Raw genomic sequence first — 15,024 nt, forward strand, 5'->3', positions numbered from 1 at the left:
CACGCCTAGAAAAGGTAAACCTGTAGTTAAGGTTTAACTTAAGAGTCTTCGTAGCGCGCTAAGAGAGAACGTTGTCGGGAAACGCAGCCCAGAACCTTGTCATCCACTTCTCTTCTTCTCACTGTCCTAAAATTCCATCTAACCTCTGTGCAACTGCATGAAGCCCATATAACTGACCTTGTCATTCTTTTCCCAGAATCCACTTATACTCCACTGAAACCATTAACAGCCAAATTGTGGCGTGCACATGGACTGTATAACAAAGCCTGATTGCTATAAATCCACTTGGGAAAATGTCTCACAATTCTTTACTTCAAATACCACCTCTTAATATAGCTTAGAGAGGAGCCAGTATAAGATTGCACAGGTGGCATGCACTAAAGTGACATATGCGTCATAGTGATAAGTCAAGATGAATGGCATTCATCTATGGCAGGATTGTGCTACTATGTAGCCACACATGTGATCTTCTTTCACTCTCAGCTCTTTAAACTCTCTCTCTCTCTCTCTCTCTCTCTCTCTCTCTCTCTCTCTCTCCTGATGGGAGATCTACTAGTAGATTATTCCCAAAGGCTTTGTGTTAGCAACATAAGGATGTCCTTCACAGATCCTCTGTCACACTGACAGTTTGGGGAGTTGACGCAAAGGCTCAGTTTAAGGTAAGTTCTGCTGTCATTTTATTTCCTATAATTCGTATAAATCTAGTTGTACCCTCCTGTATCTTGTGTCATGTGTTGTTTCTCTTCCCAAACAAGACATGGAGCAACACAATATCCAGGATCATCTGATTAGACAAAAGGAGTTGATCAAATATAGACTAAAGAAACTGAATGACAAGCAAAATGAAATCAAGGTAAGTTCATTGTTATTTTGTATTATTTGTATTGTTGTGGTTTACAAAAAATAATTTTTGAATTGCACGAATGATTAAAGAAATTTACATTTAAGACAATAAAAATGACCATTAATAATTTCTTCATCTCCCTCAGTCAAAATCCTTAGTGATGAGAGAAAACACAATGAAGAAGTATAAAGAGATGCAGAGAGTTCTGGAGGAGGACTGTAGGATCACTTTATCTCTGCTGGAGATAGAGGAGACGGCTACAGTTCATGCACTGGACGATCTCATTGATACAAACTGTGTCCTTCTCAAAGACATTGAATTGCAACTAAATCAAGGACTGATGGACAATGGCTTAAAGCCTGTTGAAAGGGTGAGCTTTTAGAAGAGAGAATCCATCACACACAACTACTGTTCTCACGTATTTAAATAAACTAAACATATGAATGGCATTGACTCTCAGCCAATCAGCTGTGATCACAAAATTTATGTTACTCAGCTTACATTCTTAACCGTGGCAATACAGTCTCACTATAGTTACCTTTTCTTCTTCTCTATTATAAGTCACAATGTTTGACAACAGGTATGTATATTTAGAAGCCCTCTTAAAGCCATCTGTGAGTGCCGCAGGGATGAGTATTTTTGTAGACTAACCCGGAAGTAAGCGGGATACTGGTTCCCTTGCAAAAAAGCCTATTCATTTAGACTTTGGGATTATAGCTAAATTTCCAAGCTGCCATTTATTATGCACTAAAGGTAAATGATGACTATGGCTGTCAATCAAAATATCAAAGCAAGCCTTTCAGTGCATGCTTCATACATACTTACATTTTTCACACTTACTTGACTTTAATACTGATATTAATTTGTTTAAACTGGAAATCAATCAAAGAGAAAATTGTTTTATGACCATGCTTTGACTGACAGCACATCTTACTTATCTATTGGCATTAATCTTGTTCATAAGAGATCATGTTTATTTGTAGTTATGAAAAACTGCACAAGCTTGCTGGCTTGTAGGCTTTTTAAGTTTGTTTTTATTCTTTTGTGCTGAATAATTCTGAATAATATATAAATGATTTGGGAAAATCCACAGATTATATGTAGAACTTCTTTTTAATATATAGAGGTAGGTATTATTTGCAGTGCTGATCTCTGTTTTATTGGCAGGGTACAAGAACTGCTAAGAACGACAGACCCAGGTCTGGTAAAGCTTGATGAGGCAAAAGCAGATCAGCTACTGGGCCTAACCAACAATCTACTGCTGTTTATCCGTTCTCAGATACCTATTGCTAAGAGGTTGCTGAAGACCTGTGAGTTGTTGTGCATAACACATATAGGACAGGGCTTATCCGAGTCCCAGACTAGAATAAATGTTTGACCTGTCTTAATTTAGGAACATCTTGCACTAACATATCTTAACATATATCAGTGCCATTGTTTGGTCTTAGGTCGTAAAAACTACTTAAATGTCCTAATATACAGTACATACACCCTGATATTTTGCAAGTTCTCCCACTTAGAAATCATGGATGGGTCTGAAATTGTCATCGTAGGTGCATGTCAATAAAAAAAATCCAGAAATCACAATGTATGATTATTTTTTTTACTATTTATTTGTATGATAAAGCTGCAAATAAATATTTGAACACCTGTCTATCAGCTAGAATTCTGACACTCAAAGACCTGTTAGTCGGCCTTTAAAATGTCCGCCTCCACTCCATTTATTATCCTACATTAGATGCACGTGTTTGAGATCGTTAGCTGCATAAAGACACCTGTCCACCCCATACTATCAGTAAGAATCCAACTACTAACATGGCCAAAACCAAAGAGCTGTCCAAAGACACTAGGGACAAAATTGTACTACTCCACAAGGCTGGAAAGGGCTACGGGGAAATTGCCAAGCAGCTTGGTGAAAAAAGGTCCACTGTTGGAGCAATCATAAGAAAATGGAAGAAGCTAAACATGACTCTCAATCTCCCTCGGACTCAATGATCCTATGAAAGGTGAGAAATCAGCCCAGAACTACACAGGAGGAGCTGGTCAAAGACCTGAAAAGAGCTATGACCACCATTTCCAAGGATACTGTTGGTAATACAATAAGACATCATGGTTTGAAATCATGCATGGCACAGAAGGTTCCCCTGCTTAAACCAGCACATGTCCAGGCCTGTCTTAAGTTTGCCAAACCAGAGGAGTCATGGGAGAAAGTCATGTGGTCAGATGAGACCAAAACAGAACTTTTTGGTCATAATTCCACTAAATGTGTTTGGGGGAAGAAGAATGATGAGTACCATTCAAAGAACACCATCCCTACTGTGAAGCATGGGGGAGGTAGCATCATGCTTTGGGGGTGTTTTTCTGCACATGGGACAGGGCGCCTGCACTGTATTGAGGAGAGGATGATCAGGGCATTGTATTGCGAGATTTTGGGGAACAACCTTCTTCCCTCAGTTAGAGCATTGAAGATGGGTCGAGGCTGGGTCTTCCAACACATCCACCCGAAGCACACAGCAAGGATAACCAAGGAGTGACTCTGTAAGAAGCATATCAAGGTTCTGGCGTGGCCTAGCCAGTCTCCAGACCTAAACCCAATAGAAAATCTTTGGAGGGAGCTCAATCTCTATGTTTCTGAGCAAGAGGCCAGAAACCTGACTGATCTAGAGAAGATCTGTGTAGAGGAGTGGTCCAAAATCCCCCCTGCAGTGTGTGCAAACCTGGTGAAAAACTACAGGAAAGTTGACCTCTGTAATTGCAAGCAAAGGGTACTGTACCAAATATTAACATTGACTTTCTCAAGTTCAAATACTTATTTGCAGCTGTATCATACAAATAAATAGTTATAAAATCATACATTGTGATTTCTGGATTTTTTTATTTTAGAGTATGTCTCTTACAGTGGACATGCACCTACGATGACAATTTCAGACCCCTCCATGATTTCTAAGTGGGATAACTTGCAAAATAGCAGGGTGTTCAAATACTTATTTTCCTCACTGTAACTAAGGCGTAGTCCTGGATTCTAAAACCCTGTCCTGGAAACTGCTCATCTGGTCCTGTCGATAATTTTTAAGCATATATATAAGCAGTCGCCTGTGAAATCCATGTGTTTTACTTACTGCTTTCACTTTATTTTCAATCTTTAACATGGCCTTACTTAGTCAGTATTAAAGATATACTTGAAGGGGTGTTCATAAGACTGACATGGCACCTTCATAATCATGACATGTTATGACAACAACTTGACATAAACCAATACATTGTGTAGGATGTTTTTATATAAAAATTACTTTAGCTGGGTTTTCACAGGCAGAGTCACAAATGACCAAAACATGTAAGCAGTCGAAAAAAAGTGGAAGTGAGGTGCATTTTCACAAAAATCAGCCAGGTGATTTTACATTAGGCACAAAGCAGCAGGTTTCAGTATGTGTTATATGCAATATAAAAGCATTCTTGCAGGTAAAACAGGTTTTAATTCCTTTCATCCCATCTTAATTGTGCAGATTCCACAGAAGTGATCTTAGATCCGACCACTGCCCACCCAAAGCTGATTATTTCATCTGCAGGGGACTGTGCCACTTTTACAGATGTATGGCAGGATGTCCCCGAGGACAAGGGACGCTTTGACACAACCCTTAACGTCCTTAGCCTTCAGAGCTGGGACTCAGGTCGCCATTATTGGGAGATCGATGTTAGTGAGAAGTTATACTGGGAGCTGGGTCTCACCTACCCTTCCATCTCAAGAAAAGGTCAAAAGGAGGACTGCTGGTTAGGCCGACATGCTGATTCCTGGTGTCTGGAGTATTTTGATGGAGACTACAATGCCTGGCATGGAGGTACCGCCCATCCTTTACCCATTTCAACATGCTTTCGGCGGATAGGGATTCTCTGCAGCTTTTATGGAGGTCTGGTGACATTTTTAGGAGTGGATAGCATGACACCACTGTACTCATTCTGTACTGGAACATTTACAGATGCACTACATTTGGCTCTGTGTCCAGGTCACGATCTTCAGGGGACAAACTCGAAACCTATTAAAATCTGTCAATCATAACATTTTTTAAATACGGCATGGGTTATTTCTTATGTACGTGTGTAGAAGTACTGTAGTTGTTACTGTTGCACAAGTTTGTCTGCTTTCACAATTACATTTCTGAGTAACTTGGTTTGTTTGTTTGCCAGAAGTGAAAATTACAGTTATACTATTTGTTTAGCTTTGCTATAGCTGTGTTGTAACATTTCTTTTTTTCATAAGAAACTTTGGTAACACTTTACTTGAAGGGGTGTTCACAAGACATGACACATTCATAATCATGACATGTACTATGAACATGAAGGAGATTTTATGCACATTTATGACAACTGTCATTAAGTGAGATTCGTTCAATTATGTCATTTTTAATGCAAAGATGACATTGTTTGAGATGTTTTTGTTATGACAACTTGACAATAACCAATACATCATAACTTGTCATGACAACTTTACTTGACATTATCAAACAACATAAGTGACCATTTTTAGTGATACAAATTGAATTTGTCATTAAAATGTCATTAAGTGTTTATAGCCTGTCATATAGTTTTATAACACATCATCAATATTTTTCTTGACCTCAACTACCGTGGCACAAATATAATTTGTCATTAAAATGTCATTAAGTGTTAATGGTTTTATAACAACATCATGAATATTCTTCAGTTCATTATGTTTTTCTCACATGTGTTTAATAATTATAAATTGATAAAATGATACTTTATTGCATTTGGAGACCGATTCACCTAAAATTAAATGAAAACAGTACAATAATGGTTAAGCCATGCAGCGTTGGGTCCATATTGCTGCAAAGTTAATAACATTAAATTTAATTGATTAAATATTTTGAAGAACATGTTCTGTTAGTTGTCCGTTTTTATGTATTGTACACATACATAAAGTTAAGTATAATATTTTGACGTGTCTGTTGCATTTTGTTAAGGTATATAAAAGTATTTGACAAAATATTAACACTTAATGACATTTAAATGACAGTTTAATGTAATGTTAACCCATAAAGCTAGGTAAGTTTGATAATTATTCTGCTATGTCATGTTTATGACTGATTTATGACAAGTTATGATATATTGGTTTAGGTCAAGTTGTCATAACAAAGACAATTCAAACAATGTCATCTTTGCATTAAAAATCACATAATTGAACAAATGAGATTTAATGACAGAAATCTCCTTCATGTTCATGACACGAGTCATGTCATGGTTGTGAGGGTGTCATGTCGGTCTTGTGAGCACCCCTTTAAGTAAAGTGTTACCGAAACTTTTTAATGCAGTATTTGGTTCATTTAAACAGCACTCTAAACCAGAAAATCTTTTTATATATAAAAATAACACTGTTAAGTGTTACAACAGGCATGATTTTATCCATCATCATGGTATTAAGTGGATAATGTAGCTAAGCAGGGCAAAAAGCAATATAGCTGTAAGATATTTGAATAGTGACTGCTTGCACATAATTTATTATTACGAGTAGGTATGTTTTTTGGCGTATTGATTAACATTTGAAAAAAACATGGCTATACTACAAAAGCCATGCCTATGGGAACCTATTGTAAATTTATGGTGTGGTCACATGGTTTGACAACTTTAATAACCATAGTTTTAATTGTACTAATACCATTGTTAATTTTTGTAGAGGTTCAAACTGCTGGAATGGGATTGTACAAACAGAGTAAATATTTTCTCTTCACGTTTTACAAAACTTAATGAGCATGGTCCATAATCACACACAGATTTTATTAATTCATAGGAATCATATGAAGAATCTTAAATGATTTAATAAAATGCGTGCTCTGTATGCTCAAAGCATGTCAGGTATATCAGTGTACATAAGAACAAATTATTGCATCAGTTAACTGTTAGTTTCCAGCGATTTTTTTATTAATCCAGTCCACATATTTAATGACTTTGGTATAGACCCCAGGCTTGCCCTCCTCTCCACAGCTGTCCCCCCAGCTTACTACGCCATATATATAATGTGTTTGATTCCTCTCACAAGTGAGAGGTCCACCGGAGTCACCCTGTCAGAGAGAGATAGAAATTATATTGTAAGAATGATATTGTCATTCTTATTGTCAACTGCTTTATTATTAACTTTAAAATGTCAACATTAAAGGAATATTCCACCCAAACATGAATGATCTTTTATCATTTACTCACCTTCATATCATGACAAAATAAAATTTAGTTTTGGGTGAACATTGTTCCAAACTGCACGTTAATTGCTTGCAGCCGCAGATGTTGTATTTTTTTGTTTTTGAGATTCTGCATGAATCGCGAAAACTTAATGGAAGACCTGGTGCGATTTTCACAACCCACGATGTAAGTAGGCATTTTTGACGATACCGAAAAATACGCAACTCAATCTGCTGTAATGGCTTTCCGACCCCGACATGCGCAGTGGGAACCACCTGTGACGTGAACCGTGAAGGGGTCTATTGGGTTCATCAGAGATCAGAAGGTTGCTCATCGGTGAAAACGTATAATTGTCAGAAAAAAATGAAGCTCCTCCCATATCCTCACCTATAAGCCCAATGTCAATGGGGCAAAAGCAGATCATCATCCTAATACGTGAATACTAATTCATATGAATTAGCCACCTCATAAAATAGTTACACTGCCGTGAGATTAGGTTGATGCTTTCCAGTTGCTGTAGTACATATACAGATTTTGAAACCAAGAACTTAAAAATAAAAATGCCATAAACTACTGAAACATATAAAGAAATGATATCTGAAACAAACGGAATCAGCAATAAACAGTCATTGCAACAATCACCGATATCATTGTAGACAACGCTTGGGGCAGCCCTGTATTGCTCATGGACAATAACTTTCTCCACTTGCAAACTCTGATGTGGTGGATCATTTAGTCCCAGATTGAGTCCTCCCGCCAAAACATTATATTCAAACTTATGGTCAATGCACAAAAAATAAAACAAACAAATGTTCATTACAGTTTTAATGTGAAATTATAAAACTAGTATTATTTAAAGACAGTATTAGTAAACTCTACTTACATGCAGTGGGCCGCTGTCAGTACCCAGCATGGTTTGATGAGAGTACCTCCACAGATGTGTCTAAAGAAGGAGATGGATGCCTTAGCTTTGGCCTGCACTGACACTTGCCAAGGATGGGCACCAGGAATGGCTTTAAGGCCTCCATAGATTCGATTCATTTGCTTCTTCGGTTCTGGTTTACCACAGGTAAGAAAATCCTTGACTGTTGAAATAGTGTTTCCAGATGATATTAGTGGTGGACGAGCAGCATTCCCAGATGATGTGGGTGACGGACGAGCAGCGTTTCCCCATGATGTGGGTGATGGACGATGTGTAGTAGGACGAACAATTCCTTTGGATGAAGTTACACTCTGAGTGACGCGAGGCTTAGAGGTGGTGGGCACAACTGTGACAGGTGACAGGTGAGAAAAGTACATAATGTGAGTAAATGTATCAAACATAGTAGGAGTAATCTATTGGGAAGTGTTACCTCTTCTAGGTGGCATCTTTGTTCTGATAGGAGATTGTTTTAGTTTAGAATGCAGCTTGGTTGCAACTGTGGTGGGAGGTACAAAGGTTGTGGGGAGCACATCTGTGGTATTTGTTTTTGTGAAAAAAGTACAAAATCTGTGGTAGCTGCATTGTAGCAATAAATATAGTGAAATAAAATGGCATGCAAGTTTGGCAGTATTAGATCATATCTGCTGGGTCAGAAATGGGTCAATGATATGATTTTGTATTTATTTTTGTCATTTTGTGTGTGTGTGTGTGTGTGTGTGTGTGTGTGTGTGTGTGTGTGTGTGTGTGTGTGTGTGTGTGTGTGTGTGTGTGTGTGTGTGTGTGTTGATTTGTCATCCATCTCGTCTTACTAGACTTACTACATTTTTTGATACACAATAATCCCATCTGAGTCTCTTGTCTTTCTTAATAAAGCACCATGGCTTCTGATCTCCATCAGGGTTTCTGTGATACAAACAGAAACACACTGACTTTATAAATGTAAGAATTTTAGCAGGGGCATATCAATCATTATAATTGGTTTTAGTTATGTATAAGCAAATTTTTAGACTAAACCTTAGCTTGGATAAACTTAGATCTGTGTGCAAGCAACTGTGAATATTTGCATATATGTTTATGAAAACCCAGCTAAAGTCTTATTTTGTGATTTACTGTTTCCATATAAAATCATTTTGCATAATGCAAAGAACATTTTGTGAAGATATAACCTTGATATCTTTAATATTTCCTGTAAATGTCAAAGATTGAAATGAAGGAGAAATCAATGATTAAAATCATACTTTGATGCTGCATATCTCATAATTAAAATATGTAAGGCTTTAGTCTGGATTTTACTGACAGGGTCACACATGTTTTTAAATGTGAGGTTATACCTCTGTATGTGTTTGTGGGATCATGGCATATGTTTTATTTTTTTTTTTGTGTATGTGTGGGTTGTTTATAACCTGCAGTAGTTATGGGGTCCCAGGCTTTCACTAGCCCCAAATGCAGTCACAGGAAAAGATCTTTTATCCAGAACAAAGTCTGAGTTCCAGTCGAGACACTGTTACGAAACACGAGAGGAAGCAAATGCAAGTTAAGAGTTTTATTGTAAACAGGGTAATATGATAAATGCAAACAGCTGAGCGGGTGACACAGGCAGTTGAGGTGGCCAGCGTGAAAACAGTGAACTCCAGTCTGTGATAATCCAAATCCAAAATCCAAAACACGATCACGAACACGAGAGCAGGAACACGGCAGACAGGAACACACAGCACGAGACCTCACTGACATCCAGAACATCCAGAACGATCTGACAAAGAACACGAGAACTGAGTGAGTATAAATAGGTGAGTCAATGAGCTGCAGCTGGAGCGAGTGATGATCATCAGGTGCGCTGGAGGTAAGTGCCAAACACACCCACACACACACACACCACTACACAACACAGCCATGTGAATCAGAAGGAAACAATGTATTCATAAACCGTGACAGTACCCCTCCTCCTAGGAACGCCGCCTGGCGTTCCCAGACTCCTTTACCTGTCGATTGAATTCCTCGATAAGAGAGTGATCCAATATGTCCCGAGCAGGAACCCAACTTCTCTCCTCCGGACCGTAACCTTCCCAATCCACCAAGTACTGAAATCCGCGTCCCCTCCGCCGAGAGTCCAGAATACGATTTACCGAATACGTGGTTACCCCATCTACGAGACGAGGCGGGGGGGAACCGGGGCAGGCGGATTAAGGCGTGACAAAAACACAGGTTTAGTCTTGGAAATATGAAAGGCGGGATGAACTCTCCTGTACGCAGGAGGAAGACTAAGGCGGACAGTCACTGGATTAATGATTTTAGTGACCTTGAACGGGCCAATGAATTTGGGAGCTAACTTATTAGATACGGATCGGAGAGTAATATTCTTGGTAGAAAGCCACACTCTTTGACCAACGACGTATCTCGGAGGCCTAGACCGGTGGCGATCGGCTTTGGCCTTGGTGCGCTCCCGCACCTGGAGTAACACCTCACGGGTTCTAGTCCAGGTGCGACGACACCTCTGAACAAATGCGTGAGCAGAGGGGACCGTGACTTCGGATTCCAGACTGGGAAAAACAGGTGGTTGGTAACCTACACTACACTGAAACGGCGATAGGCCCGTAGATGATACCGGTAAAGAATTGTGGGCGTACTCCACCATAGAGAGCTGTTGACTCCAGGATGAAGGATTCTTGGAAACCAGACATCGCAACACTCTCTCCAAATCTTGGTTGGCTCTCTCGGTTTGACCATTGGTCTGGGGATGAAACCCTGAGGAAAGACTAACAGTCGCCCCTAGTAATTTACAAAACTCACGCCAAAATTTGGACACGAACTGGGGACCCCTGTCGGAAACCACGTCTGTCGGGAGGCCATGTAAGCGAAAGACGTGGTTTACGACAATCACCGCTGTCTCCTTGGCTGACGGTAATTTGGGCAAGGGAATGAAATGAGTCGCCTTCGAGAATCGGTCCACCACGGTCAAAACAACCGTGTTGCCCTGGGAGGGCGGTAACAAAATCTAGAGCGATATGGGACCAGGGTCTCGAAGGGACAGGCAGCGGTTGAAGTAACCCATCAGGAGGACGATTGGAAGTCTTACCACTGGCACAAACCGAACAAGCCAAAACAAAACTGTGAATGTCCCGAGCCATACGTGGCCACCAGAATCGTTGCTTGACCAAAAATCTGGTTCGACTTACTCCGGGATGACAAGCAATATTGGAACAATGACCCCACTGAATAACATTGGACCTTAACCTCTCCGGCACAAATAAACGGTTCGGTGGACACCCGACCGGAGGCGTTACCCCTTCTAGAGCCGCTTTGACTCTCGATTCGACCTCCCATACGAGAGCGGAGATAACTATCTTCTCCGGTAAAATACACTCGGGAGTAGACAGGCGTTCGGAACGATCAAAAATGCGTGACAAAGAATCGGGTTTGATGTTTTTGGAACCCGGACGATACGAGAGAGAAAAGTCAAAACGACAGAAAAAAAAGTGCCCACCGAGCCTGCCTGGAATTCAGTCTTTTAGCAGTTCTAATATATTCCAAGTTCTTATGATCGGTCCAAACAATAAAAGGTACCCCGGAACCCTCTAACCAGTGGCGCCATTCTTCCAATGCTAACTTGACTGCCAGCAACTCTCTATTACCAATATCGTAATTACGTTCCGCGGGGGACAATCGATGTGAAAAAAACGCGCAAGGGTGCATCTTGTCATCTGAGGAAGAGCGTTGGGATAACACTGCTCCTACCCCCACCTCTGACGCATCGACCACGACCACGAACTGACGTGAAGGATCAGGGGAAATGAGAATAGGGGCTGAAACGAAGCAACCTTTCAGTTTGGCAAACGCAGCTTCAGCTACGTCTGACCACCTGAACGTAGTTCGTGGAGAGGTCAAGGCGGTCAGAGGCGCGGCTAGTTGGCTGAAATTGCGAATAAAACGCCGGTAAAAATTGGCGAACCCAGAAACCTTTGCAGGGCCTTACGGGAATCTGGACTTGGCCAATTTACCACAGCCTTAACCCTTTCAGGATCCATACGCACTCCCTCAGTAGAGATGATGTACCCCAAAAATGGTACGGACTGTGCATGAAACTCGCATTTCTCCGCCTTGACAAAAAGCCCATTCTCTAGCAACCTCTGAAGCACTCGTCTGACGTGTTGCACATGTTCCTGGAGAGATGAAGAAAAAATCAATATGTCATCCAGGTAGACATATATGAACTGGTCAACCATATCTCGCAACACATCATTGACGAGTGCTTGGAAAACTGCCGGCGAATTAGATAGCCCGAAGGGCATCACTAAATATTCAAAATGGCCTCTAGGGGTGTTAAAAGCAGTTTTCCATTCATCCCCCTCCCTAATGCGGACCAAATGATAAGCGTTACGTAAATCCAATTTTGTGAAAATGGATGCTCCCTGCAACCTCTCAAAAGCTGAAGACATCAACGGCAAAGGATAAGTATTCTTAACCGTGATGTTGTTCAGCCCTCGGTAATCAATACAAGGTCGCAGAGAACCATCTTTCTTCCCCACAAAAAAGAACCCCGCCCCTGCTGGAGAAGAGGAAGGGTGGATGAACCCGTTTGCTAGAGAATCAGAAATGTATTTCTCCATAGCCTCCCTTTCGGGAATCGAAAGCGAATATAACTTGCCTTTAGGCGGAGACTTACCTGACATTAATTCTATAGCACAGTCATAGGGACGATGCGGAGGAAGAGAAGCAGCCCGCGACTTACTGAACACTTCCTTCAGGTCATGGTACTCTGCGGGCACGTTAGATAAATCCACTGCCTCCTCCTGAAACACAGACAAAGGCACAGACGAACAAGCAGAAACAAGACAAGACTCATGACACTTTACACTCCAAGCACACACTGAATTAGTTTGCCAGTCCACTTTGGGGTTGTGTAATGTTAGCCAGGGATGTCCGAGTACAACAGGAGCCAGAGGTGTGTCCAGAATGTAAAATGAAATAGTTTCAGTGTGGTTGCCCGAGGTGATGAGTGTGAGATTCTCAGTGACAGAAACAATGGTGGGAAGATCTTGTCCGTTGAGTGCATGAACTGAAATCTGACGTGAAAGAGGTCTGAAGGGAATCTGGTGTTTGACAGCGAATGAATGGTCCATGAAATTACCTTCTGCCCCTGAATCCACCAGTGCTTGACAATCATGATGATGTGCTGACCACCTCAGTCTCACCGGGAGGAGCGTAGATGTAGATGAGGACTTTTCGGCTGAGACCCCGCCCGATAGTAGCCTCGAACTTACTACCGGGCTGGGCCTTTTACTGGACAGTTGTAGGCAAAACGCGATCAGCCAACCCATGCAGGAACATGTCCCACTGCGCCTCCTCATTCCATTGACACTCGGTAGCAAGCGTTCTGAACTCAATCGAATAATCAGAAACTGACCTCTCTCCTTGCTTCAACTCCGCCAGTAGACGAGCCGCTTCCCTACCAGCGAGAGCTCGATCGAAGACTCGCTTCATCTCCGCTGAAAGTGTCTGGAATGAGGCGCAGCATGGATCTTGGTTTTCCCACACCGCCGTTCCCCAGAGCGCCGCCTTTCCCGTCAAAAGGGTTAAAACAAACGCCACCTTGGTTTGTTCATTGTTGAAGGTTCTAGGTTGCAAAGAGAAATGCATTGAGCAACGTGTTAAAAATGCTCTACAAAAATTCGGCTCACCAGCGTAAGATTCAGGAACCGGTAGGCGGGGCTCCGAGGACGTGTTGTTATCCGGTGGTATGGGTTGAACAGGCGGTGTGGGCGGCGCAGTGGGCATCTGAAGTTGTTGAAATTGTTGGGTGAGCTCCGATACCTGTGCCACCAACGCTTGAACAGCGCGACCAGTCTCACAAAGATTACGTTCCTGAGACTCCATACGTCGGTTGCTGCGATTAAAGAACTCCTCCATGGATGTAATATTAGAACTCGCTGCTTCCATGATGTGGTCAGATCGTTCTGTTACGAAACACGAGAGGAAGCAAATGCAAGTTAAGAGTTTTATTGTAAACAGGGTAATATGATAAATGCAAACAGCTGAGCGGGTGACACAGGCAGTTGAGGTGGCCAGCGTGAAAACAGTGAACTCCAGTCTGTGATAATCCAAATCCAAAATCCAAAACACGATCACGAACACGAGAGCAGGAACACGGCAGACAGGAACACACAGCACGAGACCTCACTGACATCCAGAACATCCAGAACGATCTGACAAAGAACACGAGAACTGGGTGAGTATAAATAGGTGAGTCAATGAGCTGCAGCTGGAGCGAGTGATGATCATCAGGTGCGCTGGAGGTAAGTGCCAAACACACCCACACACACACACACCTCTACACAACACAGCCATGTGAATCAGAAGGAAACAATGTATTCATAAACCGTGACAGACACTCGTCCCCATTTTCTGTCTCTGAAACCTTGCCTCTGTATGACTCACCATCCCCCGTATAGCAGTCTTTTGAGTCTATATATTACATATTATAGATATATTACACATTGTACACATAAATTACAGTTCCTCATTTTTGTCACACTGTAATTCAACATATTATTTTAAGTTTTGGCTTGTGAGAAGTTGACATAACTTATAAAATCAAGCTGACAGTTAAAGTAACATAAAAATATATGATGATTTGACAAAAATGCTGCATGTCAACAGAAAATCATACAGCATACTTTAAAAAAATTATGTCACATCAACATATATATTTTATTATTAACTCAAACTATTAAGTTAAGCCATTTTAACTTGATTTTCAAAGTTATGTCAACTTACCAAAAATTAAAAAACTAGGTTGAAAAGACTTAATGCTGCATTTTTACAGTGCAGAAAATTACATAAGAAGACTATTTAGACCCGAATGACTGTCTGTCAAACTAACAAAAAACAAGCAAAGTAAAAGTCTTGATATATTATGTAAAATGAAACATTGACTTAAAATATGTTTATTTATGTTATGTTTTTATAAATAAAAGAAAATAAATTAATACATTTAGTAAATCAAAACATCATTGAAAAGTGAAAAATCTAGTTTAAAAAAAATCATGTAGAAAAAAAAATTATCTAAAAGGTCCCA

At 40.7% G+C, this 15,024-nt stretch overlaps 2 protein-coding genes across 2 annotated transcripts in view; one reads left to right on the forward strand and one right to left on the reverse strand.

The window, feature by feature from the left end:
• The first annotated feature begins 504 nt into the window (after positions 1-504).
• LOC141368801 (probable E3 ubiquitin-protein ligase TRIML1) lies at positions 505-4,909 on the forward strand. The gene is made up of 6 exons (XM_073873149.1): positions 505-659; positions 756-853; positions 990-1,218; positions 1,406-1,424; positions 2,012-2,154; positions 4,348-4,909. Exons 2-6 carry the CDS (start codon positions 758-760, stop codon positions 4,896-4,898), a joined length of 1,038 nt encoding a protein of 345 aa, XP_073729250.1. The 5' UTR covers positions 505-659; positions 756-757; the 3' UTR covers positions 4,899-4,909.
• A 1,839-nt stretch (positions 4,910-6,748) lies between these two features.
• The window catches only part of LOC129416763 (hyaluronan-binding protein 2), a 304,383-nt gene continuing 296,107 nt past the window's right edge, over positions 6,749-15,024 (reverse strand). The window contains exons 7-13 of the mRNA XM_073873637.1: positions 14,331-14,411; positions 9,356-9,446; positions 8,771-8,855; positions 8,383-8,497; positions 7,919-8,298; positions 7,635-7,820; positions 6,749-6,915 (exon numbers count right to left, since the gene is read on the reverse strand). Coding sequence (XP_073729738.1) covers positions 6,754-6,915; positions 7,635-7,820; positions 7,919-8,298; positions 8,383-8,497; positions 8,771-8,855; positions 9,356-9,446; positions 14,331-14,411 — 1,100 coding nt within the window. The 3' untranslated portion in view covers positions 6,749-6,753. The remainder of the gene's footprint in view (positions 6,916-7,634; positions 7,821-7,918; positions 8,299-8,382; positions 8,498-8,770; positions 8,856-9,355; positions 9,447-14,330; positions 14,412-15,024) is intronic.

The sequence above is a fragment of the Misgurnus anguillicaudatus genome, chromosome 11, assembly GCF_027580225.2.
Source record: "Misgurnus anguillicaudatus chromosome 11, ASM2758022v2, whole genome shotgun sequence".
NCBI lineage: Eukaryota > Metazoa > Chordata > Actinopteri > Cypriniformes > Cobitidae > Misgurnus > Misgurnus anguillicaudatus.